At 41.7% G+C, this 27,199-nt stretch overlaps 1 protein-coding gene across 1 annotated transcript in view; it reads left to right on the top strand.

Moving 5' to 3' along the window:
• KCNQ3 (potassium voltage-gated channel subfamily Q member 3) overlaps nt 1–27,199 on the top strand; it is a 185,593-nt gene that overhangs the window by 128,233 nt on the left and 30,161 nt on the right. The window contains exon 2 of the mRNA XM_053993650.1: nt 25,671–25,761. Within this exon, the coding sequence (XP_053849625.1) occupies nt 25,671–25,761 (91 nt within the window). The remainder of the gene's footprint in view (nt 1–25,670; nt 25,762–27,199) is intronic.

Raw genomic sequence — 27,199 nt, 5'->3', positions numbered from 1 at the left:
AATTGGAGAACGTGAACAGACTGTAAAAAGCACATGGAGACCTCTCTCAGTCTGATGAGTTCACAGGTTCTTTTCCTACTTACAAAAGCCTATTTTTGATGTTTGCCACCTTCTTTGCTCCTACTCTGTTTAAGAAAGGTTGGCTGGGCATAAGGGAAAGCTACAAAGGCAAATAGCCTGGTCTTTGTACCTAGCAGCTGTAGACTGCACCCATGATGGAGGGCAGAGAGACAATTCTCTGAAGCACACAGTGCTCCCTGAAGCCAACAGGAGCGTAGCTCTCTGTCTGCCCTCTGACTCAGGCAAGCAACTCTTACAGATCTCTCTTTATTGACTGATTTATTGAAAGAAATCTCAGATACATTCCTGTTGGCTTCTGTTATCAAAAGATAACAGGTTTGACAGGCACTCAAGAAGACATGGTTCTGCTGCAGTCATGCAGAAAAATTTGCTCTGTAAAGCTGGACTCATAATGTATGTAATTAGCCCTTTAGGTAATTGTCCATACCTTGCAGTCAGTCATTAAGCAGGACGGAACACTGCACAAAGTCTTGTGAAAATAGGACTTTTCTTAACATAATAAACATTTGACTAATGGTATTTCAGATCAAAGAAAGAAAGACATACTGTAAAGGATGGGAAAGAAGCTAAGGAATTATGTATTGAAGGGATGTCAAGCTTCCAGGTGCCTTTGCAAAATGTTGCATGCAACAATTTGGGCAATATTTGGGGTACCATGAATATCAAGGTAATTGAAAAATGCAACCAATGCCAAGTATAGTCCTCATTAAATTACATAACCATTCAAGGAGGCTGTTGCAATCATGCTCCTGTAAATAGAGAAGAGAAATAAACCCAGTGGCCCAATGCTGTCCAGCAAAGTAAGTGCAGTTGCATCCAACTTTCAGGCATTATCTTCTAGGTTTGGCTTTCTCATAAATATTAATATTGATCCTTTAGCTCATTTTGTCCAAGGATCCCAAAGCAGTTGACAAGTACAAATTACTAAAGCTTTGCAACAGCCGGAAGAGGAGGGTAACTGCTGCATTCTTTTAACACTCAGGCATAAAATGGCAAAGTGAGGTTAACTGACTTGTCTGGGGTCAGGCAGTGAGTCAGAATGGGAGTTGCAAAGTGGTACTCAGGGGTTACTGTTCTGCTGCTGCTGCTGGATATACACAAGAAGAGGAAACTGGGGAGTTGCCTGAACAGTGTTTGCTACAGCTGGTGCTGAGTCTCACCACCCCTGATCTCTGTGCATGGTGCCCTCAGGAGCTGAAGCACAAACACACTCTCAGCCCATATGCTTAGATGCTGGGAATACCCCAGAGAGCTCCTACAGGTGCTGTGAAGAGGATTCCTCTGGGCTCGTGAATGCAGAGAATGATTTTAAACAGTGTGTGAGCTCAGTATGGAAGGGGAATAGGCAGGATTCCTTTTTCCAGCAACTTCTTAATTTCTATTGCTGGAGTCCTCCAGTTAGGAAAAGGTGTAGGGATTTTTTTCTGTTGGTTTTGTTGTGGTTTTTTGTTTGATTTTTTTTTTAATCCCGCATTGCTAGCAACAATAATATTGTTATGTTTCCTGATTCCAAGTTGCTGAAATTGCAATCATTTCACTGGTCTGAAATGCAGTTAAATCATAGAATTTCCATTTCACAGATGAGTAAATGGAGGCTAAGAAAGTGCATCTGTAATAGAATTAAGAACCAGAAATCCTTTACTGACACTGGACAGCTTTCCTTTGGTGGCTACAGGGAAGTTTTATATACATACATGTTAAAAATGTAGATTAATCTGCTGAGATATTACCCTGTACACTGACATTAAAGGCACTGTCTAACCCAGAGAACAATAAAGATCATGACCATAATTTCCAGCCTAGGCAAAGCTATTACCAAAGCCAAAGCTATGGCTCAAATCACTGATGGTACGACGGTTCAGAAGTTCCTGCTCTAAGCTAGAATGTTTTATTTCACAGCTGCAGAGGGCCATGGATGCATGGCCACTTACCAGGCCCAGCTGATACCTGTTAAACAATGATGCACTGATTGCTTTGGCTTAAGCAATTGTTTAGACCTCCAGTCTGAATTTTGGCTACATTAAAATAACTTTCATCTACCAGTTTTTTTCTCAGTGTAAGTGGAGTTTTTCCTGTCCCACATAAGCACTAGGCAGTGGCTGCTTTCCTGCTCCTGTCAGATGCCACTGGCAATGGATCTTCCACTCTCTGTCATCCCAAAATAAATTCTGCCCAAGTGAGCTATAAATCAGTAGATGGTCTCTGAGGCACAGTGGCTCTGTGTTGCTCAGCCTACACTGATACAATGGAGGGCACAGTGCCACTATCCAGCTGTTGAGATATGAATAAATGACAAGGAATTATGTACAGACAAATTTAAATACTGCTGACTTAGGGGAAAGAAAACCACTGAAGCACTGAATGACGCTGGCAGGCTTGAAGCCAAAATCACATTTGCTTTTGTTCTGCTCTGACATGGGGTGTAATTGGGTTACCATGAAAACACTGAAATAATCTTTTTTTTAGGGTGAAGAACACAGAAACACTTCTGACAGTGGTCAGTCACATGTGAACACCACTTATTGTTCATCAAGAATCAGACAGAATCACAGAATCATTGAATATGCTGAGGTGGAAGGGACCCATTAACATCACAGAATCCAGCTCCTGGTCCTGCAGAGGACACCCCTAGAGTGTCACACCATGAGCCTGAGAGCATGATCCAAACACTTCTTGAACTCTGTCAGGCTTGGGCCTGTGACAGCTTTCCTGGAGAGCTTGTTCCAGTGCCCAACCATCCTCTGGGTGAAGAACCTTTTCCTGATATCCAACTTAAACCTGCACTGACACGACTTCAGGCCATTCCATTGGGTCCTGTCCATTGGCCATTCCACCTGGGAGAAGAGATCAGTGTCTGCCCCTCTTCTTCCCCTCATGAGGAAGCTGTAACTGCAACCATATCTCCCCTCAGTGTCCTCTCCTCCAGGCTGAACAATCCAAGTGATCTCAGCTGCTCTTCTTACAGCTTCCCCTCCACACTTTCATGTGGTCCCTCCTTCCCCATCTTCATAGCTCCCCTTTGGCTACTCTCTAATAGGTCAATATCTACCACCACATTGGGGTGCCCAATACTCGAGGTGAGGCTGCCCCAGTGCAGAGCACAGTGGGACAATCCCCTTCTTTGCCTGGCTGGCCATGCTGTCCCTGGTGTCCTCCAGGACAGGAATGTCCCTCCTGACTGCCAGGGCAGTGCTGGCTCATGTTCAACTGTCCACAGACCAGGACCCCCAGGTCCCTTCCCACAGCTCTCTTCTCCAGTCTCTCATTCCCCAGTCTGTCCACACAACCAGGGCTGCCCCTGACTCTGGCTGTGGCCCTGACTGGCCTTCCAGACACTCAGCCATTGGTCATTACAGTCAAGGTCATTACAGTTTACTCCAGTAAAATACTAAAAACAACAAAAACAAATCCTCTAGAATGGGTGTCCAAATAATATATTTTTTCCCCTTTTTTATCTTTTTTTAACTTTGGATTAAGTAATAAAGAAAATAGTAAGACATCCAGAATATATAAATTGGTTTACCAGTGATGGCTGCCCCAAACTTTCTAAAGGGAAATATGAACTGAAAGCACTTCCTCCCACCTTGAGGATGGGGCTGTGGTTGGTCCCACAGCTGCTCTGGGGTGCTCCTCCTGCCACTCCCTTCTCCCTGCCCCAGCACAGGCCATTCCCTGGGCTGCAGCCCTTCACTGGGGAGCTGTGCATCACAGGCACCTGGCACAGCTCCCTGGGATAAGCAGGAGAGCAACAGATGTCTTGGACAGAAAATAGTGCTGAGATTGGAAAGGAATTTCATAATTTCAAAGCCTTTGGCCTTTACAGTGCTAGGAATGGGTTTGGAGAATAGTTGCAATTCTATTTTTGGTTGTCTGGTTTGGGGACTCTTGGTTTTGCCAAACTCACATAGCACCAGGCACTGTCTGCAGGAGCCAAGACAGGTCCAGCTGCATCATCTCTTGGAGCCAATCCACCACTGCAAGTGACAACTTCCGTATTTCACTTTGACATTTACTTGGCTCATGTTATCTCACTATTAACACAATTCTGGAGCCTCATTGAGAGATACACAGGACAACAAAAATGCCTTTAAAACACCAGTTTCAGCCATCAAATTTCATTAACTAAGGATGACTTTCTGTCATAAGGATTTTTCTGTCATTGGCTAACACTGGTCATTTCTTTGTGCTTACACCATGCCCTTGGCTCTCCAGCCTTTCAGACTCAGTGGCTCACCCTGGGCTTGCCTGGTGGCACTGCTTTTACCCTTGTGAGTACTTGCAGGAGGTGTTGAATTCCTACCTTCCTCTGCACAGCTATTATTTATTAATGTATTAGACCTTCACTCACTATATATTCTTGGATTTAGCTTTCAGGGAGATACACAGATATTCAGCCTGTTCAGCTAACCACCGAAAGTCAATAAAATGCTGCAACCTGAGGAGGGAGAGAAGTTGCATATTCAAGGGTCTGAATCAGTCCACCTGAAACCACAGTGGTGTATCTTTCCCAGTAGGATTGGAATGGTGATTATGCCAAGAGTACTGGTAGGTGAGGGCAGGCTTCATCCTTATAAGTGTTTAATCTCTCAAAGCCAGAAAGTTGTATATTAAAATGTAAGGTAAATGGATAAATATTTAAAGAGGACTAGGAAGGATTAATTTAGACGCTTTGAAAGTGGTAGCAATGTTTTGCTAAGATGAGAAAGGAGTTGCTAGACAGATATCTTGTTGGTTTGAGTTTTTTTTCCCCAGAAAAATGTTTTGTTTTGTTTTGTTTTTTTCCTAGGACAAACTCTGTATCTCTTTGTAGTGTACAGTGTGTCCTCAGGGTGGGATGGCGCAAGCAAGAGATTAAAAAAAAAGCAGTGGGCAGTTACAAGATAAATTTCAAGATCTTTTGGCACAGAAAAGCCTTAGAGGAAAAAAAAAACCCATTAAACTCTCTTTTGTGTACATCCCAGGAGAATGTTTTCTCCTTTGGTGTGTTGAATCTGTGTATTTACTCATGTATTAAAATTGCTGCTTGGTCTGCAGTGTAAAGATAACATAAAATGAATCCTAAATGCCAGATATAGGTTTACAGGCTGAGATGCTCTCTAAAGTTGTCATCACTCCTGGGTTGTGGCTGTGATGGGATGTAATGTTTTATGCTCTGCAGCTTCTGGACAAAGCCAAGGCTAAAGGGATTTAGAGAAACCAACCAACAGTTTCAGTCTAGGAGACTGCTACAGAGACACTCAGCAAGTAATGAGGAATTGCCAAGGAAGAGAAAACGTCCAGAGGAACAAGATTAAAAATGTGGGCTATCACCTTGCAAAGTTCATCCTGCCTTGCTATGCTAAAGCCACGCCTTTAACTGGACTGGAGCTCATGGGGATTTGGGGACCAACATGAGTGGGTCCCAGACTGTCATGGGGAACAGGAGGGGGAGCAAGTCACAGCTCTCAGAGAGGCAGAAACTGATGTAATTCCTTCAGCAAGGTCCCAGCAGCCACTGTGATGAAGTTGTTTTGCCTCTTATTCATAGTGCCAAAATCACTTTGGTGCGGCAGAGAAAGGTCAGTCTCAGAAAGCAATAGTACCCAAGGGCGCCTGTCTTTGATGTGGTCCTACATAACCAAAAGTAACTCAACTTTTGTTGTGATGAAATTACCTGTGACATTGTTGCCAGTGTCACCCTTTACATACTCACAGCCTGGGAGTCTGCAGTGCCAGAGAAATGAACTTATGCCCAAGGAGATCCTTCTGCTTTGTCTGACGTGCCATGTCACATGTCCCAGAGATGATTTTGACCCCATTTCTTGGGAGGATAAGTGCTCCTGGAAGTGGGACAGGAGCTGTGGTCATCAAAATGGGCTGTGTTGGTGAACACCATTTGGGCCATGTGATATTTGGGGAGGGAGCAGGGGGGAAGAGGGGTAATTTCCCTTACTGTGTATACACTTCCTCGTGATGTGAGCCTAAAAGTGGCTGCTTTATGGCAGGGTTTCATTTGTGATTAATGAGCTATTATCAGCATTGTTAGAAAATCCACCATGGTTGTCACCAAATAACATTCATCTCCTACTCAACTCCTGCTTTTGGCTGTCAGACTTTGGCTGAAATCAGACACTAAGGTGGAAAAGCAATGGATGGCTTCAGTTTAGGTTGCATAAATAGACCAGTTGCTCTGTGCAAGCCCACCAATGTGTGTTTGGTATTGATAGCATTAGTGCAAGGTAATTAATATTCCAAGATTGTAAACCTGCTCCAGATTCAATAATATGCCCTGCAAAGGAAACTACCAAGTCATTGTTTCTTAATAACACTGAACAGGCATTTATTTTCTTAATGAATTTTTAGTATTAGCCTCACAGTTCATCACTGTCTCAACAAGCCTCCCTTAATCAAAGTTGCATTAGTACAAGGGGTCCTCGAAATTTCCAGAAAATATTGGACCTGTAACCTTAGTAAATCTGTACTTCCTGAAGTCCCCTTCAACCAAACTCTGGATTTGTGCTGCATGCTGTGGTTACCTGTGTAACTCAGGGGAAAGCAGCTCTAAGTGTGGTTTGACATCACCCAGGAGAATTGTGAAGATAGCAGAGTTAATTTACTGGGTTACTGTTAACATAGCTCCAATAGAAACCTTGTAATAGAAATGTTACTTCCTCGGTTTTGGATCCTGCCTCTGTGGAGTGATTCAGAATTATGGAATCACAAGACCACTGCCAGACTGCACTGGGAGGCTGTACATGAAGTAACTCCTCAGCTCTCTGTCTGCTAGAATAAATTACTGAGGCACAGTGCTTTTACGTTTGCTGGCAGTCAGACATCAGACTGGTACCAGAAAGAAAAAAAATCATAATTTTAAGAAATGTGATTAGAGTCAAGCAGCTTCTTTGAATTATTTTATATTCAATTGTGTGGACAATATCTCATAAGATAAAAAAGTGTAACTGTAAAGCTTCTGGCCTGTATTTGTTGTGTGGGATGACAATTTCAGTTCCCGCTTAAGGTCTCTTCCTTGTCATCAGCAAGCAAACATCAGGCAGGTGAAGTAACCTTCTGTTAGTCTGTGGAAAGTAGCAGGACATGCAGCACACAGAGTTTAGGTATCTCTTAATCAGCAGTAGAGTTTAGATGTTTTGAACGTGGACATGTTGAATAAATGCAGCTGTTTCATTTTGGCACCAGGCTTTATAGAAGCCAGGGGCTCACTCTGAATGTAGAACTATCTGCTGGCTGTACCCCACTCTTCTGTCCTGTTCCTCCTTCCTTCCATCATTACCTGCAAGACAGTAGATATCTTACTCAGCTTGAAACTTCTCACCACAAATATTTGCATTAAAGAGGATTGTAGAGACAGCCTAACACTGAGCTTGCATAAGGGTGCCTACCACTTTCAGGCTTTAAACAGTTTTCAGGTCCCCTTAGCAACTGGGTTTTGCAACAAAGTGCTTTTCATGAGTGCTAATCATCAGACATTGGTGCCCATGCTGGAGACTTAACACTGATGCCCTCTTCATGCTGCAGCTGTTATTCAGAGATTTGCTCACATTATATGATTAGATCAAATGATCCTCTCTTTAACATTTCCTTGAGGGTTAATGGAAGGTTTTACTTAAGAACTAATTATGTTATTTATTTTTCCCTTAGTTTGCTCTAGCTTTGAAAACAGACACAATTTCAAATCAGCACTGATACTGATGGAAAACTTTACTCCATTAGTTTGGGTGGGATGCTGTCCCACAAACCCATGAAATGATTCCCATTGTTTATTGAATCACTGCATTTTAAATTAACATAAAGCTTCATCCACTTATAAGTAGCTCTTTTCAGCAGGTAATGCCCTCCTTTGTTGTCACTTCATGGTAAAACCTCCTCTGTGTTGCCAGACAATTTGATCCAGATCTTGATTTTGCAAAAAAAATAACCTGAAACCTCTTAGTTTTCTAACACTTCTCTCTCTCCAGTTTAAGGTAAAATATTCTTTCTAGTCTCTGTCAGTTGCCTCCTAGAACAACAACTGCTGCTTTTTTTAGAGAATTAGTTAATGGAGGCAGGGAGGAAAGCATACAATGCTATTTCATATTCTTCTGCAAAAGGGCAATAAAGCATCTCAGGTTTTTAACCTTGATTTGAAATGGTTTTATAATTATGCCTTCTTAAGACAGTAGGTTTTAAAGTCTGCTCATCACTGGCTGAGTGGGAGAAAGAATCTTGTCATTCATGATGGCTGATAACTCACTTGCCAGATCAAAATTAAGAATAACCTTTCACCAGCAGCTCTAGCACAGACATCATCCTTTCTGACTTCTCAGTGGGTACCAATGAGATTACAGCCAGATTGCACATGACAAACCAAAAATATCCCCAGCAGTCTGTTAAAATTTAACTCCCCCAAAAGATTACATCCTCACAAGCTCTGCAGCTTGGCGTAGTTCAGCTGATCAATGGGAGCTGAATCATATGCTTTATTATTTAAAAGTTTTCAGAAACCTCAATCAGAAAAGAATTTGTGCTGCAAACGGAATGATGTATCATGGTGCAATGTCCAGCACAGATTGCAGAGTAATGTCTTTGCAGGATTAAAGCCCCAGGCCTTCAGAACTGACACAGTAAAATTCAAAACTAATTCTTCTAATAAAACCTTAGCTAAATCCTTGCTTGCCTTCCCTTGAGCCTTTAGTTGCACTAGTAGGTTTCTCCTGTTCTGTTGGAAAACATAAAACTACAGCATTAGCTAAAGGCATCTCAATTTATTGCCTTTCCAAGCCATTACAATGAAAAGGGTTTTTTTACAGTTGTGAGATCCCTCTTTAAGACTTCCCCCAGTCACCACAGACATAGGTACTCAGAATTGGTGGGGTAAAAATTCCTAAGCTGATAGGCTGAAAAAATAAAAAGAGAAAATTTCAAAGAAGAATAAACAGCAACTTTGAATGTCTTGAGTTCAGTGCACAGTGACAGTAGGTTTGGGGTCATTATCCCCAAAGAGGGAAATTACCAGACATCAGAAGTGCTTAGGTCATTGAAGTGTGGAGATTTTCACATGAAAGAGTTTGGCTTTGGGCTTTGCTCTCTGACTGTCACCATTTCTCTGTGCCTACTGTCTCTCATTATTGTCCTGTTCTTTTCTTCCCTTCTTGGGCTCATGCTTTGAGTTCTGGTCTTTTCACTATTAAAGACACCAAGAGTTTTGCCAGTAATTTCTAAAAGCATAAGATCAAGTTCCTAATTTTCTTTCATACTCTTTCTTAAGTTTTCCAAATGTTTCTTTCTAGGCTTTATTCCCCAAAGTGCGCGTGTTCATTCTGTTTCTCTTTTGCCTTTTTTTTTTTTTTTTGGCTAAAGAATAAAAACCCTTCAACAAAAAAAATCAATGAATAATTTGGTTTGCCAGATTTCCTCGAGCATTTGGGGGAATTCTCTTTAGGATAGGGGTAAGGATAAAGGTAGTTTAGATTTCATCTTTCCTTGAAATAGCAAACCAATGTCTGTAGGATTAGCTGCCAGAAAATAAATTCAGAATACACATGCACATGCTCATTCCCACATACAAACATTCCCAAAAGTAATTTGGTATTCATGTTTAAAAGTAATTAAATAATTCCTGGTTGCTCACACCTAAGCCCTGTGAACAATGTATGCAGTTAAAGCTGCTAAATTAAACCCTCCTGACTCCCTAATGCTGGTCCATCAAGCAGATGTGTTCCGGAGTACTACCCACTGCCTCCATATCTCCTGAATAGCTGCACAGAAAAAGCGAACATTCATGTAACACTGTCTATAAATATAGCAACCAGAATACACTCCAGAGATGTTGTGAGGGCTCCAAAGTTAAGTTTGGTTTGAGGTTTTGAGCTCAAATCAGAGCTAAAACTGATGTTATAATGATTGAATACACTTTCCAGATTTAACATCTTCACAACCCTATTTAATTTCCTGTAATATTTTTAGCTCACATGAAAAGATGTTCTCCCTATTCATCAAAAATTATTTTAAACCTGACAGGAGGAAAATGAAGTTACTGATGTCTGCTTCCTTTATTTAGTGCTTTTCACTCACATCCTGTGCTCTCACATCAGTTTCTTACATCGGTTCTGGGAACCAGGGAGAAGAGCTGGTCAGTAAAATTGTAGGAAGCGTAGGAAGATAGAATAAGGAGATAGATGTGCACCTTGGACCTGAAGTTATACTGAATAAGTTTGGTGATGATACAAAATTGGAAGGAGCTGTTGACTCCTTAAGGGCAGAGAGACCTCAACAAATCAGAGAAAAGGGCCATCATCAACCAAATGAAGTTTAGCAAGGGCAGGTTCTGGATTCTGCACCTGGGACAAGGCAACCCTGATTGTGTGGGGATTGAGAGGCTGGAGACCAGAGCTCTGGGATGGGACCTGGGGGTCCTGGTGGAACATGAGCCAGCAGTGCCCTGGCAATCAGGAGACACATCCCTGTTCTGGGGGACATCAGGCACAGCATCACCAGCCAGGCAAGGCAGGGGATTGTCCTGCTCTGCTCTGCACTGGGGCAGCCTCACCTCAAGCCCTGTGTGCTGTTTTGGTCACCACAACTGAAAAACCAACACATTAAGCTATTAGAGAACATCCAGATGAGGTCATGAGGTGGTGAAGGGTCTTGAGGTGAAGCAAAAAAATATGGAGCTGAGGTCAGACTGGAGAAGAGGAGACCGAGGGGAGACCCCATTGCAGTTACAGTTTCCTCGTGAGGGGAAAAGGAGAGGTAGACACTGACCACTTCTCTCTGGTGACCAGTGACAGGACCCGAGGGAGTGGCCTCAAGCTGTGTCAGGGGAGGCTTAGGCTGGATAATAGGAAAGCATTCTTCACCCAGAGGGTTGTTGGACACTGGAAAAGGCTCCCCAGGGAAGTGATAACAGCAGCAAGCCTAAGAGAGTTCAAGAAGCACTTGGACAATTCTCTCAGGCATGTTTCTCATGGTGCCCTGTGCAAGGCCAGGATCTGAATTTGATGATGTTGATAGGTCCCTTCCACCTCAGCATATTCTATGATTCTCTGATCTTTCTGATTTATTTCATTGGTCTTCCACTGCATGTGCAAGAGTTACAGCCCCTTCTGCACCTCTGACCCTTCATAGTCAGGCTCCAGGATATGAAGATGGGGTCCTCTGTTTCATTGCAAAGGCTACAAGGACCAACAGCTGCAGTCACATGCAGTTACATAAAATTAAGTATTTTCTGCAGATGATATCAGAGACAATCTACTTATGCACTGCATTCACCAGAACAATGACAGTTACCTCTACAATGAGCCTGAAACACTGAAAAAAGAAAAAGGCCTGTACTGAAGACCAAGCATTTCAAGAGTGAGACACTAATTATTTCCTGCTATAATAAAATAACTCCCAGACTAGCCTAAGAAATAGACTATGCCTTATGTTCTAGGCAAAAGAAAAGAAAATATCCAGGCCTAAGCCAATGCTTGATGCCAGAGCGAAATGAAGAGATATCCCTCCCTGTTGCCAAATTCTGGTGGTTGGCTTAAGTCAGACTTTGGAAGTAAGATGGAAGAAGTGTGTCATCCTGTGCATCAAAGACTTCCTGGATTTTATTGCATTTCTGCCCCAGCTGTCATTACTTTCCTTAAATGGTGGCCTTTGTATATGTACTGCTTCTAGGAAAGAAAAAATGCTAATATGGAACAGGTTTCAGTAGCATTTGGAAATACCTGAGCCTCTTTAACCAGGCTACAATGATAATGGGAGCAGATTAACTGTGAAAACACAGGATTTTGTGTCCTCATATTCATTAATTGCTTCTTAGTATGAAAAATCAACCCATTCCACTTCAGCTACATTTGTCTTCATGCCCTTGATAGACTCATTAATTCTGACACTCTCATACTAAAACACTGTATAATTAAGTTAGAGGTACTAACAAGTAACTGTAATAGTATGGCTTGCTGTTTTACCAGATTTGTTTCTCCAGCTTTAGGCAAGGTTTTAAGGGTGTGTGTACACAAACTTCTTCTCAGGGACCACAGTAAATTTATTTTTTACTCACTGGGATTGAAATCCCATCACAGAGTAACCAGAGGGATGTCAATGTAAATTTGACATCTTAGTGAAGACTGAGCAATAGATTCACTTGGCCTGAACTCCCTGCAACTTACTGCAACTTACTGCAACTTAGATTATTTGACAACACTGCACATCAGCTTTTCCTAACAATCTGGTCTGTAGACTATGACCCATTCACAGATCCAGTGGTGCTGCAAAATAAACTGACATCAATCAGTCAGGGAAGGATTTCTTACTGTGCAGTATGCAAAGAGAATGAGCTGCCCTCACTTCGTCCATAGGGAGAGAAGAGAAGAAAGGATCTGTGCTAAAAGATGCAAAGGCTAAACTTCATGTCACAGGAGCTGTGGATAAAAAGAGCAGTGGTGGTGTAGACGAATGCTTTTTCTTGGAAATTGACACAGGCAAAATACTGTGTTAATAGACCAAATTTCACTGGAAATTAAACCAGATTTTTAATCTAGTTTGATTTTACGCTGTTCCTATAAAGCTTTTCTTGCACCAGACTCTTCACCTTTGCTTTGTGCTCCGTAGCAGGTTGTAGTGTGGCATTCATGATCAGTCAGACAACAAGGATTCACAGCTCTGGTCCATTTCCAGAACAATACCCCAGAAAATGGCATTAGCTGGAAGCCAAGGGAAGGCAACTGAATGCAGAATATTCTTAGGTCTCTCCTTAGAACAGAACTGGGAATGTCTCAGAGACTGTAGATTATCTCAGATAAAGTAGCCATTTTTAAGCATATTAAGCACTTTTAAGCAAGTGTAGGAGCCTTATCTCAGTCTGATCCCAGGGGATGAGCTTTTACCCAGTTATGATGGACACCACGATGCAACTCCACTCTGATGCTGCTTCTCCATGGGAAAACAAGAGTTCCTCCCCTAGATTCTGTTGCATACTTCCAGCCCTGTATGGAGTCTCACAGTGCACTTGGTGCATGTGACCCAAGACCCAGATTTTTTGTCTTTTTGAAAGAGATGGCTCCATTATATGCACCAAGAGTAGTGTCAGAGTCCTGGCGCTGAGCGCAGTGTCACATGGATGAAAATCCCTTTGGGATGGGAACCTGGGCACGGTCTCCCAGTCACACCTTCCCCAGATGGCAACATGCTTGATGCCAGGCCCTTTCTCTCAGTGCAGAAATGAAACCACTCCCTGTAACTCAGCCTCACACCAATCAAACCACTGACACAGGTCTTCTGTCTTTTATTACCTGCCTTTCAAAATATATTTAAGGGCTTCTCTTCTCTGATACTTCTATAAGAACACTGGGAAATGTTTTTAATATCTATTTGTTTGGAAGATAAAAGAGGGACAAAAAGTGGATTTTGATCCTAAAATGTCAGCTGTTGCCTTGATGGTTTAACTCATGATAAGATATGTGGTCTGGATAGAAATGTGAGAGGGGTGATCATTTGTTTAGAGACAAATCCCTTTATAATAGTGGTCTTTTCAACATACTGCCTTTAAACTGATTAGAAAATGTCAATAACTTTTAAGTGTTTCAGCAAAGGTGCTTACAGAGGCTGTGTCATGTGGAATGTCTGTAAGATCTGCATCTCCTTAGGAAAGAGCATTGAAGGGTCTGCAGCTGCAGACCCATGGTGCTGATGAAGCTGTTGAGGCCAACATAGCAACAGCTGAAGTGTGGGGTGCAGATGAGTTAATTGTGCTCCTTTCCCATCTCCAATTCACATTCATTAGTAAATAATGAGTTGTGTTAGCATGGCAAATGAATCACAGCGCTGGAGGTGAACTTTGGATAAGCTCTTTGGAGGTCGTTGTGTCGTTAGGACTGTGATTTACGCAAGGGAACGGTATCATTAGCACACAGTATTTGTACCTATGTAAATCTGATGATGTTTCAAAGTATTTCTGCTGGTTTGCATTAGCATGAACGATTAATCAGCATTCAAAACTCAGAACGATCATCTGTAAGCATGTAACATTTCATTTGATGCCTGAAGTTGAAGTCTTTTGTGGAGGTTATCAGTCTTTTCCAGACCTGTCCAATTTTATTCCTGAAATGTTTTACCAGCATCTGCAACAGTGCTTCTCAACACAATGTATGATGGCCCTTTTGCTCAACTGACTTGTTAATGTCTCAGATTGCATTGTCCCTGTTTAACCTGACAGATTTAAACAATGACAATTCTATCAAACCCTCAGGGAAAAATGGCAATATGGAAGGAGATAATTTTGTTTTCATTTGAAGAAAGAAATCTATTGAGTTGAATAAGTAAATTGAAATGGCAGAGATTTCAGCATATGTAAAGTACATTTAGAAAAATAGAAAAAAAAAAGTTATAATGTCCTGCATGCAGAAAACAATCTAGCAAATACAATCTAGCAAAACAGTTAAGCCTGTGCTAAGAAAGTCTGTTAGGACTACCATGTTTGTGTCCTCAAAACCCCTGAATCTTTGTGTGTCTCCTAGATGGAACAGCTGGTTTTACAGAAGGAAAGTTGTCTGTAACAGAGGAATACTGGGCACAGTGAGACACAGTCTTGACATAACTTTCCTATTCTTACTTGACATCCATGGAAACAGGGATTCCTATTCTTAATTCAAGCTTTGCCACCTTCTTCTGTTTTGGTGCCAGTGCAGAGAGTGACTGGAATGTCAGCATAATGATGAATCAATAAGGGTGGAGAGTTAAATCCATTTTCAGGTATAGCATGACTGATCTGACCAGCCAGCGAGCCAGTAAAGCTCACTCAGTGAGCTGAACAACCCTCTGAGCTCCACAGGCAGTACCAGCTACATTAGTGGGACAGCAGACACTTAAATCATCTGCACACACAGATATTTGGGTGCCTGAATTGAATATCCAAATTATGCCTTGAATCCCATCTCTTGCAGGTGAACAGAAGCAGAAATTCTGGAGAAGCAAGTAACAATACTGGTGTTCTGCTCCCAGCTTGCAGTGCCTCTGCCAGTTCTGAATACTGGGGTGATGGAGAAGGTTTGCATCAGACATGTAGAGATTTTCCCTTTATCTGTAAAATGAAGACTGTTGCAGATGGACGAATTTCAGGCCTAGGTTTTTGTTGACCTCCCAGATAACCATGATGGTTGACACAGGTATCTAAAAGGTGTGAAAAGTCAGGTTTTTCTCCCTTTATGTCCCACCAGGACATGTCCAGGGATAGGGAGCTACACTTGCCATGTGGCTTCACATGAGCACTAGGCTGTAACTCTTTCCTGAGTGAAAGACCTATTGACTCAGACAACCCCTCCAGTACCTCAAGTTTATGATGAAATAGGGATCTTAGCATTGGCTATCTACAGCACTGGCTACACATTTCTATTTGGTATAATGTGGCTTGAAGTTGTTCTCAACACCAATTAATTATTTGTCTCATAGGCTGTAACTGTTTCATGGGTGTTTACTGAAATAGTCTTGATCAAGATGCTTATGACTGATTGTACATTGATTGTTCTATTGCTTACCAGCAACAGTAGTCCCAAAAAGTTTCAGAATTCTGGTCTATATTCAAAGTAGTCCATATTCTTTTTAAACAGGAAATTAAGGAGCCAGTCCCAGGCAGTTTATCTGGGGACCCAAAATTAATAATGAGTTGTTCTTAGACATACCTCCCTGTACCATTTTTACACTTGAGTGTAGATGACTTCTATTGTTTTTCCACAGGCAAGACAACTATAAAAGTAAGAATTTTCAAAGAAAAAAAAAGCTTAGCTTCTCCTGTGAAGGAGAGTTATAGCTAGAAAAAAAATTTTTAAAAACCCCAAGTACTGAAATGCCAGTAGAATTATAAGACCTGATAACTACTAGTTTTCAAGTAATTTGAATTCTGAGGATGCTGTGGTAAGTCTAATGATAAAGCTAATTACTCACAAGAACAAAATTTGAAAGAGTTTCATGGTGAATGCTTCACATTAAATTACTGACACTATTTTCATCACTGTGACATTTTTAAAAAAAACACATGGTTGTACTCAGCTTGCTTGTAAAGTTGTTAGATACATCTCAATGTGCCTGCTTTAGGTGTACACTAAACAGATGTAATGTGGCTGTGGGTGCTGTTTATCTAACACAAGTGATTTAACATGCCCACGATAGAAAGCACATAATTAAGTTCTGCACACACCATTACTGGAGTTATGGGGCAGGCTAAGAAATATTTAACCCTTCAGACTCTTGAGGGAACTTGTGCTCCTTCTTCCAGCATTAAACTTTATGTTCTTTCCTTCACAGGACAGAAGAATACAAAAGTGTGGGAAACATTTCAAACACAAATATTGTTTTGCCAGGAATTTCAAGTCACTGTCTTTATGCAAGAAATGTCACACTGTGCACAAATGCAGGAGCAGCTTTTCCCTTGTGCCTGCACAGTAGAAATTAATAATGCAGTTGCTATTTTGTGCATAGTGTTGCATCTCTCAACCTTGCTCCACTGCTTAAACTCACGTCAGTTTTATTCTTCTGTAATTATTTAACATGTGGAAGTCTTCATATTGGAAGATACAGTCATAGAGAAATATTTTCTCACCTCCTGGAAGTAGTTCTGGTTTTTCTGTTTTATTTATTTATTTATTTATTTATTCATTTATTTTAATCTGTTTATTTATTTCCAGAACAGGTTTTTTATTAGTGCCCTAATTTACAGAGCAGGGAATAAATGGCACATATCTGTCTCTTCATCCTTTATTACAGCATTAACCTTTCCATTATCCGCTCAAAAGCAGGGTTTAAATTGCAACCATTAGATCCAGCAATGACTTCATCGGCTAATTTAGCAGCAATCCCAATCAGTCAGTTGATGGCCCACAGATCCAAACTTCATGAGTTAGATGATAAAGGGAGAAACAAGAAATAATAGCTAAAACCAGATGGAATTCAGGGGTTATTGGCTCCTCTCTGCATGCTTTTATGGTACAGCAAGTTAGCTAGATTGGAGTCACACAATGCTCCTAACTGATAAGGTAGCAGTGCATCAGATCAGACATTTTTTGCATGCATGAATTTCCATAATTACCTCCATTCAGCTGGGAACAAATAAAGTATAGATTAATTTTCTAGGATTCACACATAAAAATCCACATTTATTTCATAGGCATATATGAAACTTATCACTATGCTTTTGGGAGCTACCAGTTCCTGTTTTAGAGTCAGCATGCATTGGTGTGGTTTGTACACTTCTGCCTGCCCTCAGGTTCTCCTCTCCCCTTCATCCACTCCACCTGTAAGGTGACAAGTTCTTCTCTGTTACTGTTTGGTGCCCAATAGGAACTGAGAAAACTTGAAATATTAAACTGGGAAGATTCAGATAACTCCACCCTACCCTCAGCCTGTGGGCTGGATCTCATCACTTAGGCAATACTGGGTTTAGGGGGAGCTCTTACCTGGACCTGGAGTGTACTGGCAGAGTTGTTATGGGGTACAGGTCATGTGCAGCCATGCACCTCTTCCTTACACAGCTGCAAATCTTTGACCAGGCTAAAAAGTCTATTGCAGCATTTTCTTCTGAATGTCCCTTTCCAAGGGAGAGCTGAGATCCTTGCAGAAAGTGCTCATGTTCTCATACAGGGGTGACTGTGTGATGAGTTTGAGAAGGCACAGGCAAAGAAGATACAATCCCAGATGAAAATTGTTTTTTGAATTGGCAGTCCCACATGGCTGAAGTGCTACATTGGGTTGGAATTATTGGCATTTTTGAAAATATGGGGTTTGCAATGTATGGTCAAAAATAGAAAAAAAAAAGAAAAACCAACTATCAATACTCCCAAATGGGTTGAAGTCTTGCATAAAGAACAAAGATTCTCTTTTCAGTTCATTGTAACAATCTATCTGACCACCAAATTATTATTATCAATTTCCTACCTAGCAACTCTGTATTAGAGACTACAGAGGCTTTTTCTGGACACTGCTGCTTTCATATTAGAAATTTACTTTCAGGTGTGCCAGCTTTGGAGGACCTAATATATTTGATGTGTGTTCCTGCAAGAAAAGGCAGTTTGATCAGGTGGAAGGAAGGGTGGGTGGGCTCTTTGACTGGGTTTTCCTGTTTGTTTTCTCTGTCAGCTACAGTCTTTTGATCTTTATTGATTTCAAATGAGAAGGTAGAAAATATTATAACACTGTGTTCAATCAAGGCAGAAGTCACAACTGTGTGTTCAGAAATTATTCTCATTTGCTTTTTTTTTTTTTTTTTGAGATTTCTAAAACTTTATTCAGAGAGTATAATTCATTCATCTCCTTTCTAAAGAAGCAAGGAAAGGTTTGTGGGGGAGATCAGTGCGTGTCTCTGTGAAACATACTACATCTTGTGTACCCCTAAGATTTTGTCATGTTTGGAAGTAGACTCTTAGATCTTTTGTCCCCCTGGACACAGCAGTCTTGGGTGATATTTAAAAAGGTATCTTCCTAGAAATTTTTCTCCAGATGTTTAAGCATTGATATGGATGATTGCTAGTCTTGCCTTAGGCTCTTTCTATCACCTGAATTCACTTCTTTACAGAGTTTGCTGAACTCTGGGTACTTGACCACTCAGTTACAGGCTGGCTTTCAAAGGTCCAGCACTTTTGTTTTGCAAAACTTAGCAGAAGCCAGTGTAGGAATCTTAAGGTTTACCTTCAAATGGCTCCACACCAGTTTTTTAATGTCTTTTGGAGAATGCCCTGTCAGAACTCATTTGATTTGTGGTTGTTGCAGCTGGGGCTGCTGGGTGATGTGGTTTGGCTCTGCGCTCTCCCTGCTCTGCTGCACTGATGGCTCACCGTGTGCTGTAGTCTGTGTGTCTCAACTCAATTAGCAGCTTGCTGCCAGCCAGAGATAAGCCCATGGATAGGCATTCTGGTCATGGCAGATAAAAGCCCCAAACAATAGTTCAGTCTGATGTCCTTCACTTGATATAAAAATAGAATTTAAAACCACTAATGAAGCAATTCAGGATATTTAGGTTGCAAGTCAGAAGCTTTTCCATCCTTATTCAAGATACAGGGGATAGGAGACATCCAACTCCTTGGTAGCTAATGCTGTCATTGACTCTCCTTTGCTTCTGCCATCTGTCCCCCACTCAGGCACTGCCTTGGTCTCTCCCAGCAACTTACATGTGCCAGGAATTTTGGAGCACTTTTAACACTTGTCCCAGGAGGGAAATAGGATCTTGGTATATGACTCTTGTCTTCTAAGCTGAGAAAAAACAGGCAGGGAAATGTCATGCTCTGGGCTGTTTTGCAGTCTCATACCAGCAAACCTGGGAAATGTGTCAGGCCATTCTTCTGACAGAAAATGCAGATTGATGGTAACTGTGCTGTCTGACACTGCTGACCCAAAATGTGCCAGCATGTCAGACCCTCTGAGAAACATGGCAATGCTGGTCAACAGGGCTCAGAAGAAAAAGGGTTTTAGGACTGGGCCTGAAAAAAAGCAAGACAAGGAAGCTTTAACTTTGTTTGGCTAGTACATGGAGGAGAGGAAAGAAGAACCATCTGATATAAAAGCTGTCCTTTTGCACCCTAAATGCCCTGCTGTGAAACACAGCTTTCTCCTCCCAGGTCTTGATTTCCAGATTCATGGAAATAGCAGTGAAGCCCATTCAGAGGCATTCCTGCCAATGAGAGCCCAAGGCCATCAAAAACCTGGCACGAGTAAGGGTTTGGGCTTTTCTGCCTCAGCTTCCTGCTGTGCCACGAAAAAGTCTGTCACTTCTGTCACCAATGGACAAGTGTCATTCTGGCCTACTACCTCATCACCTGCCAGGTCAGCTTGTATGCCAGTTAGACTAGGGCTCTTTTGGGGATCTTTCTTTACTTCCTAGGGATTCCCTCAGCATCATGTGAAGGACTTTTTTCTGCCTCTGCCATGGCAGCAAAGCAAGAGTGCAATACAGCTAACTGAGCATGGCATTTCTACCCTGTCTTTGCTGTACAATGGCACTGGGACAGGGATTTCTACATGGAGCTGTGGGTGTGCATTCAGGGAAATCCCTTCTTGTTGCTTTTTTTCTCTTCTCTTCTCTTCTCTTCTCTTCTCTTCTCTTCTCTTCTCTTCTCTTCTCTTCTCTTCTCTTCTCTTCTCTTCTCTTCTCTTCTCTTCTCTTCTCTTCTCTTCTCTTCTCTTCTCTTCTCTTCTCTTCTCTTCCAGGACTTCCACTAAGTTTCTCAGTGCTTTTTCATGCATCCCCGGCCCTTTTGTAGCCTCACAAAATGTTTGGATTTTTTCTGTCACCCTTATCTCAGTAATGATCTCTGGCCTATTGCTGGGAAGTGCAGACATTCAAGAATCTAAATATTAAATAATGAATATTCCAGAGTCTGTGGAAATCAGGCATGCATTCCCTTCTCTCTGAAGAGCTGTTCTCAAATATTTGGTACTGTCTTTTTTTTTTAGTGTTAAAAACCCTGACTCAAGTTTCTCATTAGCAACCATAAAGCGATCAGTGCAAGATACTGCAGATGTTCTGTGAAAAATGAAGTTTGGAAGAAGAGAAAAAGATGGTGGGTAGGAATATAGAGCAACTGAAAGAAATGTGAGAAAAGATGCATTTTTAATCCTTATGGGTAAAAGCCAATAGCTGAACAAAATAAGGTTTTTCCAATATGAAATTTGGGAAACTGTGTGGGAATCATGGTTTAGAACCATATTGCTTTGGATACCCTAAACCAAAAATTTAGCAGAACACTGTCAGATTTTCCTTACATATCACAATCTTAGAGAATTCCATTAGCATTTACCAGGTGGCAGAGCATAATGAAACCAGTGCACAAGCTTTAAGGGAAGAAAATAAAATACAAAATGAAGCACAGCCGAAAAATCTAAGATTCATAAGAACATTTGTGTACAGAAGAGTCCCAATGTCTTGCAAGAAGTGGTATTGAAGATGAGAGAGCAAAAAGAAATCTGTGCACTGTTGGACTGGGGTAATTTCTTGCTAGTAACTGTTCAGTTAGAGGCTAGAGGCTTTCTTAACCAAAGCCTGGATTATAATTTTGTAACCAGGATCCTTGACCACATGTAGACGTGATACCTAAATTTACAGCAAGGGATTTCAGACATACCAGAACTGCTGTGGCTGGCTGGCTAATTTCAGTAGCAAAAATACATAAACATTATGAAGAGGTGGTGTTTATAATTATATCCAAACCAGGGGTAAACATAAGGGGTGGCATTCAGCTAATTTACACAGTAAACCTCTCCATAGGAGCTCATCATCAGTCTGTCCTTAGAGTTAAAGAGAATATCCTCTCTAGGTGCTCCTGCCCAGCTTGAGCTATTTGCTTTAAATCAACCTGAGCTGTACACAGAAGCACATTCCTCTCTATTAACTAAACCTCACTGAGGCTTAACATTGTGTCCCACAGCACAAAAATTTGTCAAAATGATACCAAATGCAAATGTAGTTTGGCCTGCCTATGGCAGATCTAGTGCTCAAAACAACTTCATAGGAAAGCTGTTTTGGAATAGATTACAGGCAAATTCCTACAGGATCTGCTCCTACAATTTTGAAGGAAGGGATGGTGAAAGAAATGATGAGCAGATGTATATATAAAACACATAAAGGTTCTCAGCTAGATCTGTGTTCTATTGGCTTCAAATGAAAACAGATATAGAAGAAAAATTCAAAGAATGGGGAATAGCAAAATAAGTAAAAATGTACCAAACAAAACAGTCTGTGATGTTCATACAAGAAATATTAGATTCATGATCATACATAGTTGTAAATTACTTCTGCTTTTCTGGGAAAGAATTTTTTTTTAATACTCTTTTTAACACAACAATATAGTGCAGTTATAAAATATGAGTATTAAATATATAATTTCTAAAACTAAGAAAATATATTAACCTGAATAATATGTTATTTGTGACAGTAACAAACAAGCACTGCCATTTGGTGGTCTGGAAATTATGCATACAACAAACTAATCAGATTTTTAAGGCATAATGCTGCAAATAGGAACCATGTAATGTGCTGTGAAAAATTATGTAAAATAATGGCAAGGATGATTCTAAAAAGCTGAGGAACACATTCAGATCCTCATTTGGCATATGTGATATACATTCTTGAAGTCTGGACTGCCACCTGCTGAAACACAGTTTAATAGGAAGCTTTGACTTAATAGGACTGAGTTTTCATTTTAAACCTTGATTTTTCACCCTATTTCTTTCTTCCAACCCTTAGTGCTCTATGTCCCATGTGAGTTAAATTTCAGATTTTCTCCCCTTCTGTTCCTTGATTGTCCTGGTCAGTGGTAGTCTTTCTTCTGCTCATCCTCTGTGATTTCAGCAGTTTCTCACCCTGTGATTTTCTTGTTACAATTTTAGAGCCAGACTCGACCACTCAGCCCACACTGCTGCCTCTACAAAATGAAATTAGGCAGTGTAGACTCAGGCTACTTGTCCTGTTGACAACTGTCTTTATGTTTGCATGGCCACCATATGGGCATAGGTGTTCCCACAGTATGGGCAGTAGCAGCAAGGGGAAGATGAACTTTCTTATCATCTTTGCTGAGCAAGGGGGACTGATGTGAGAAGGGTGGAATCTGAGTGACATCTTCCATAGAAAGAGGACACAGGGAGACTTGCAGGCTTCAAAACCATCAAGATCCAGACCAGAAGAGGCTGGGCTGCATAGCATCAATGCAGATTAAAATTGATGGCGTGCTATGAGCTGCAGTGATAATGATTGCAGAGGCTGAGGAGGACTGCTGAGATGTGCGTTGATTAACTTGTGGGTGTTTACAGTTGGCGTTTACCCTTCAAATATGGTGCAGCAGGAGGAAAGCAGACCCTTCCAAGATGGTTTGTGGTTATGGGTACTAACACGGGCTTTTCATCCCTTCATACCCCAGTGTCCTGCGGGAAGGAGCCGGAGCGAGGCTCTGTGGGCTCGGGGGTTTGGGGACTGCAGTGCCCACTCGGCAATGGCACCTCTGAGGCGCTTTCATGCACTTCCTGCAATGGGGGGTTCAGGCCACAATCTCTTCTCAGATTTGCCCTCAAGATTTATTCATAACGACTTGTGATCTTCAGTATGACCCTCTCATCCTACTTTTAGTGGGTGTTTTGTCCTGCATTACCTATTGTTCTCATGGGTGGGCTGTCACTTGGAGCTGGGACCTGCAGCATGCTCTGTGCCACACGGAGGGATTGAACAAGCTGCACCCCCAGCAGCACTGAGCAGCTGTCCCTTGGTGTCAACATCTGGGATTTTTATTGACCAAACTCTTTCATTACCCCTTTCCTTGTATCAAGTACGTGGCTGCAGTCACCCGAACATCCCCTGCTTTGAGTCGGTTTCGAAACGAGGGAGCTGTAACCCCTCGCTCTGCGGAGCACCGGTACCCTCTAGTGGTAAAGCCGCAGGCATTTCTAGGCAAAAAAAGATGATTTCACTACTAACTTATCTTCTGACTTCCTTTTGGACAAAAGTCTGTACATCATCTTTAATTGACAGCGGCGTTTTTTTAAATGACATCGTAATTTCATGCCTTTAGTTTAAGTAGCCTATGATGTAATGCGATGATGTCATTTCCTTGGACTGCTCTCGGTGTGTTTCACCTTTCATTAAATCATTAAAATGACACTTGTGAGCTGATGGGTGACCGAATTTTCACATGGTATAAAGAAGTGGCTGTAATGGAAAGTACCAAGCAGCAGCTGCTCAAGGCTTTAAATGGGGTGTTGGCGATGGTACCACTCTAAAGGCTGTAGTGTGGCAGAGCATAGGTGGCTTGTAGTTAATCCAAGAGATCATGTTGTCTTTGCTTAGTTTTCACCAGTTTGCTCTTGGAGGTTCAGGACAGCTGGATCGTGGGTCTTGGGAAGCCAGGGAGCCACTGGCTTTATAACTGCATGGAGGGGACAAGAATATATGGTGTGACAGAGCTCAAGGGCATGGCAGGAGCACCACAAAATTCCTAAGTGAACTGCCAAGTATCTTGAGTAGCAGTAGTGTGGATATAGGTAGATGGCAAAAGACACATTTTGGTCTCTTTCCTACCAACTACATAACCCATGCTCTAGAGCAGGCCTGGGGAGTGAGGAAAGGTGAAACTTGCCAAAGAAATCCAAAATTATTTAGCATGAGCAAACACATTTACTTCTGTTCTAACCTTGCTCAAAATGGCTGATCTGAAATGTTCCTGGCATAAGAACAGTGAATTTCAGAGAAGCCACAGCAAAGTAATCCTTCAGGATTTGCTATAAAGTGTTTCACTGTTGTCTTTTCCTTGCATGTAAGGTGCTAGTGCACTCTGCTCGGAGGAAATTCCCCCCAAAAACCAGCAGGCGCTATCTGGAGCTCGCCTCTGCCCTTTCACTCCAGCTGCAAATAATTTGCACATTCTCAGAATACCATTCTTTAGCCCTAGGTTTTCTCAGACATGAAGGAAATGAAACCCCAAGGTTTTCATGTTGCTGAGCTGAGCTCCCTTGTCACTGCCTCCTCTGCAGGCTCTGGCTCTGCTCATTTCACCCAGTGAAACAAAGTGGAGTTTTTCTCAGCAAGAGATGAAATCACACTACAGGAACCAGACTGAAATTCAAAGCAGGTAGTACACATAAACACAGCTTGATTCTTCACAAGCTTTTTTCCCTGGATAATTTCAGTACCTAATGCCTATGATACCTTTGATGTACCCCAGCTATGAAAGCAGGAGATCCAGAGCTTTTACAAAGACATCTTTCTAATTTATTCATTAAACTCAAAATATTTCCATGGCCACCTGCCCCTCTGTTCCTGTGGATCAAGTTTTAGAAACACATTAAAATGCCCATGATCTGGGTACATGAAGTACCAGAATATAAGCTTTCCCCTTTGCTTCATAGTAATCACTTCTAAAAAAGATTTTGAATAGCTTGAACTTGGGAATAGTTTTGCAAAGCAGATCAGTTAGACTGAATTGGATTTGCCAGCAGTGGGAGTTAAATTTTTAGTCAAATCTCTGTGTTCTGGAGCCTCACAGACAGAAAATAACGGGCAATGATTTATCACACACTTTGTTTACTGAAGTTTAGCAGAAATTAACCCTCTCTTGTTACTCTTTCAAACCTTTTCATCTTTTCAACTGCATAGAAATGAGTGCAAAAAGAGAAGAAAAAAAAAAAAAAGAAATACAATGCAGTTTTTAAGGGAGGGTTTGTCCCAGTGCTGCCTTGCAGTGGAGTGTTTACTGTTTCCCAGGCCTCAGGATGTGCCAGGGAGATCCACTGCACTCTAACTGCAGTGCCATTCTGGGCAGCACACAGCTTGGAATAGACCCCCTGAGCAACACAGCCCTCTGCATATCATACAACCCCTTCCCAAAATGCACTATCACCCATCTCATTCTTGAAGAATGTGAGTTGATTAAAGCATGTCTGCCCCAGGAACATTCTGACTCTGGGTCTTGCCATGACTGCCAGCTCCCCCTGCTCCAACCTGGTTGAAAACTTCTGATCTTCATCAGAACCTCCCTCATTCTCGCCAACAGGGAGCAGCCATCTCATAGAGGTCTCTACTCATGGTTTTATAGGCAATATCTCCAGTGCAAATATAGAGAGGATTAAAAATGCTGTGCTTTTTTTTTTTGTTTCAGATTTCTGATTGTTTTGGGGTGTTTGATCTTAGCAGTCCTGACAACTTTCAAGGAGTATGAAACAGTTTCTGGAGACTGGCTCCTCTTGCTGGTAAGTAAATGGTGGCTGCTGCATTGCCCTGGTAAGGTCCTGGAATTGAAATCAGCCCCATCAGCAGGGATGGAAACTTACTCCCAGCTGTGCATGCAGTGAGGTTTCTGCTCCTGGTCCTGGAGCGGTGACTGTACACTTACATATTGGAGAGTTCCCAGTACATTGTCAACACCAACTGAGTAAAAAGTAGGTGAGGTTCCTGAGCAAAAAGAAAATGAGAGGAAAGACTCTAGCCTGAGGCTTTTAAATAATGGTTTTTCAGCATTTGTCTAACAGTCCTTCCATCAGATTATCAGGAAATTTCCTATTGACCATGCCAGACCTAAGCACACTTTAAAAATATTTTTTGGAGGAATCTTTCAACAGTTTTGATTCACTCTATAGTATTCTACTAATCCTAGTTTTTCTTTCAAGGGAGGTCATCAAAGTTGGACTCATGCTTGTGTCCAATAGCAGCATAACTGAAATTGCTGTAGGCAGTGCCTTTGGGAGAAAACGTATTCACAGCAAACACATTCCAGATTGCTTGTTCTATAAATGCTGAAGTTCATGCTCAGGATTTTATTTCAGCAATGCCTCCCATTTAGCAGAAGAATTAAAAAATAGAAAAAAAAAACCTCACTAAATATAAAATTGCTAATTCAACATTTTATGAAAATGACCCTAAAAATGAACTTCCTTTGCTCCCATAGCTATCACAAAATACAGGCCACAATGTCTCACTTAACCTGGCCTTGTTTAAAGTATCCCTAGAGAAACTGCACACCAAAATTAGTTCCAGGATCTCAGTTTCCATTTCCCCTTGTACCTCCAGAGACATATAGATTCAAGCAAGATCTAAATGCCAAAAGGAATGAATTCCCCTTGCATGTTCTTTCTCAAAAAGTGCCTGTATGAAAACACCTCCATCCCTCAGGAAACGGGAAACTCGGTTTTGGTCTCTGTTACCCTGCTTAGGCTCATCTTTCACATTTGAAAAAGCCTGAGCTTATCTTTCCTTCTCCTGTGCTTATTTTTATGTGGCTCTCAGCAGCTTTTAGAAGCTGTGGGTAATGAGCATGAGGAAAAGTCCCCTTTTCCCTCTTGCCAGCAATTCACAGAGAGGAAAAGCAGCCACGTACCCCAGGCTGCCCTTGGCACCCCACCCTGCTGAGCACCTCAGAGAAGCTCTTTGCTCCCCATTCCCTCCTCATGCTTAGAAAGGTACTGGAGCAAGGTGGAAAATCTCTTCTTTCATCCACCAGAAATTTAAGGGAACAACATATGCCTTAAATTTGCCTTATATGTGTCTTTATCACTGCTTTAAACTTATGACTATATGAGTATCCTGTACCCTGCCCTGTCTGGACAGATATGGCTGCATGAGCTGCTGGTGGGTGACCCTGGGGGTGGGTACAGAGTGCCCTGGGGGCTTTGCAGTCACCTCTCACATACA

Source organism: Vidua macroura, chromosome 1 (genome assembly GCF_024509145.1).
Source record: "Vidua macroura isolate BioBank_ID:100142 chromosome 1, ASM2450914v1, whole genome shotgun sequence".
In the NCBI taxonomy this organism is placed as follows: domain Eukaryota; kingdom Metazoa; phylum Chordata; class Aves; order Passeriformes; family Viduidae; genus Vidua; species Vidua macroura.
This window is presented reverse-complemented; position numbering and strand designations above follow the sequence as displayed.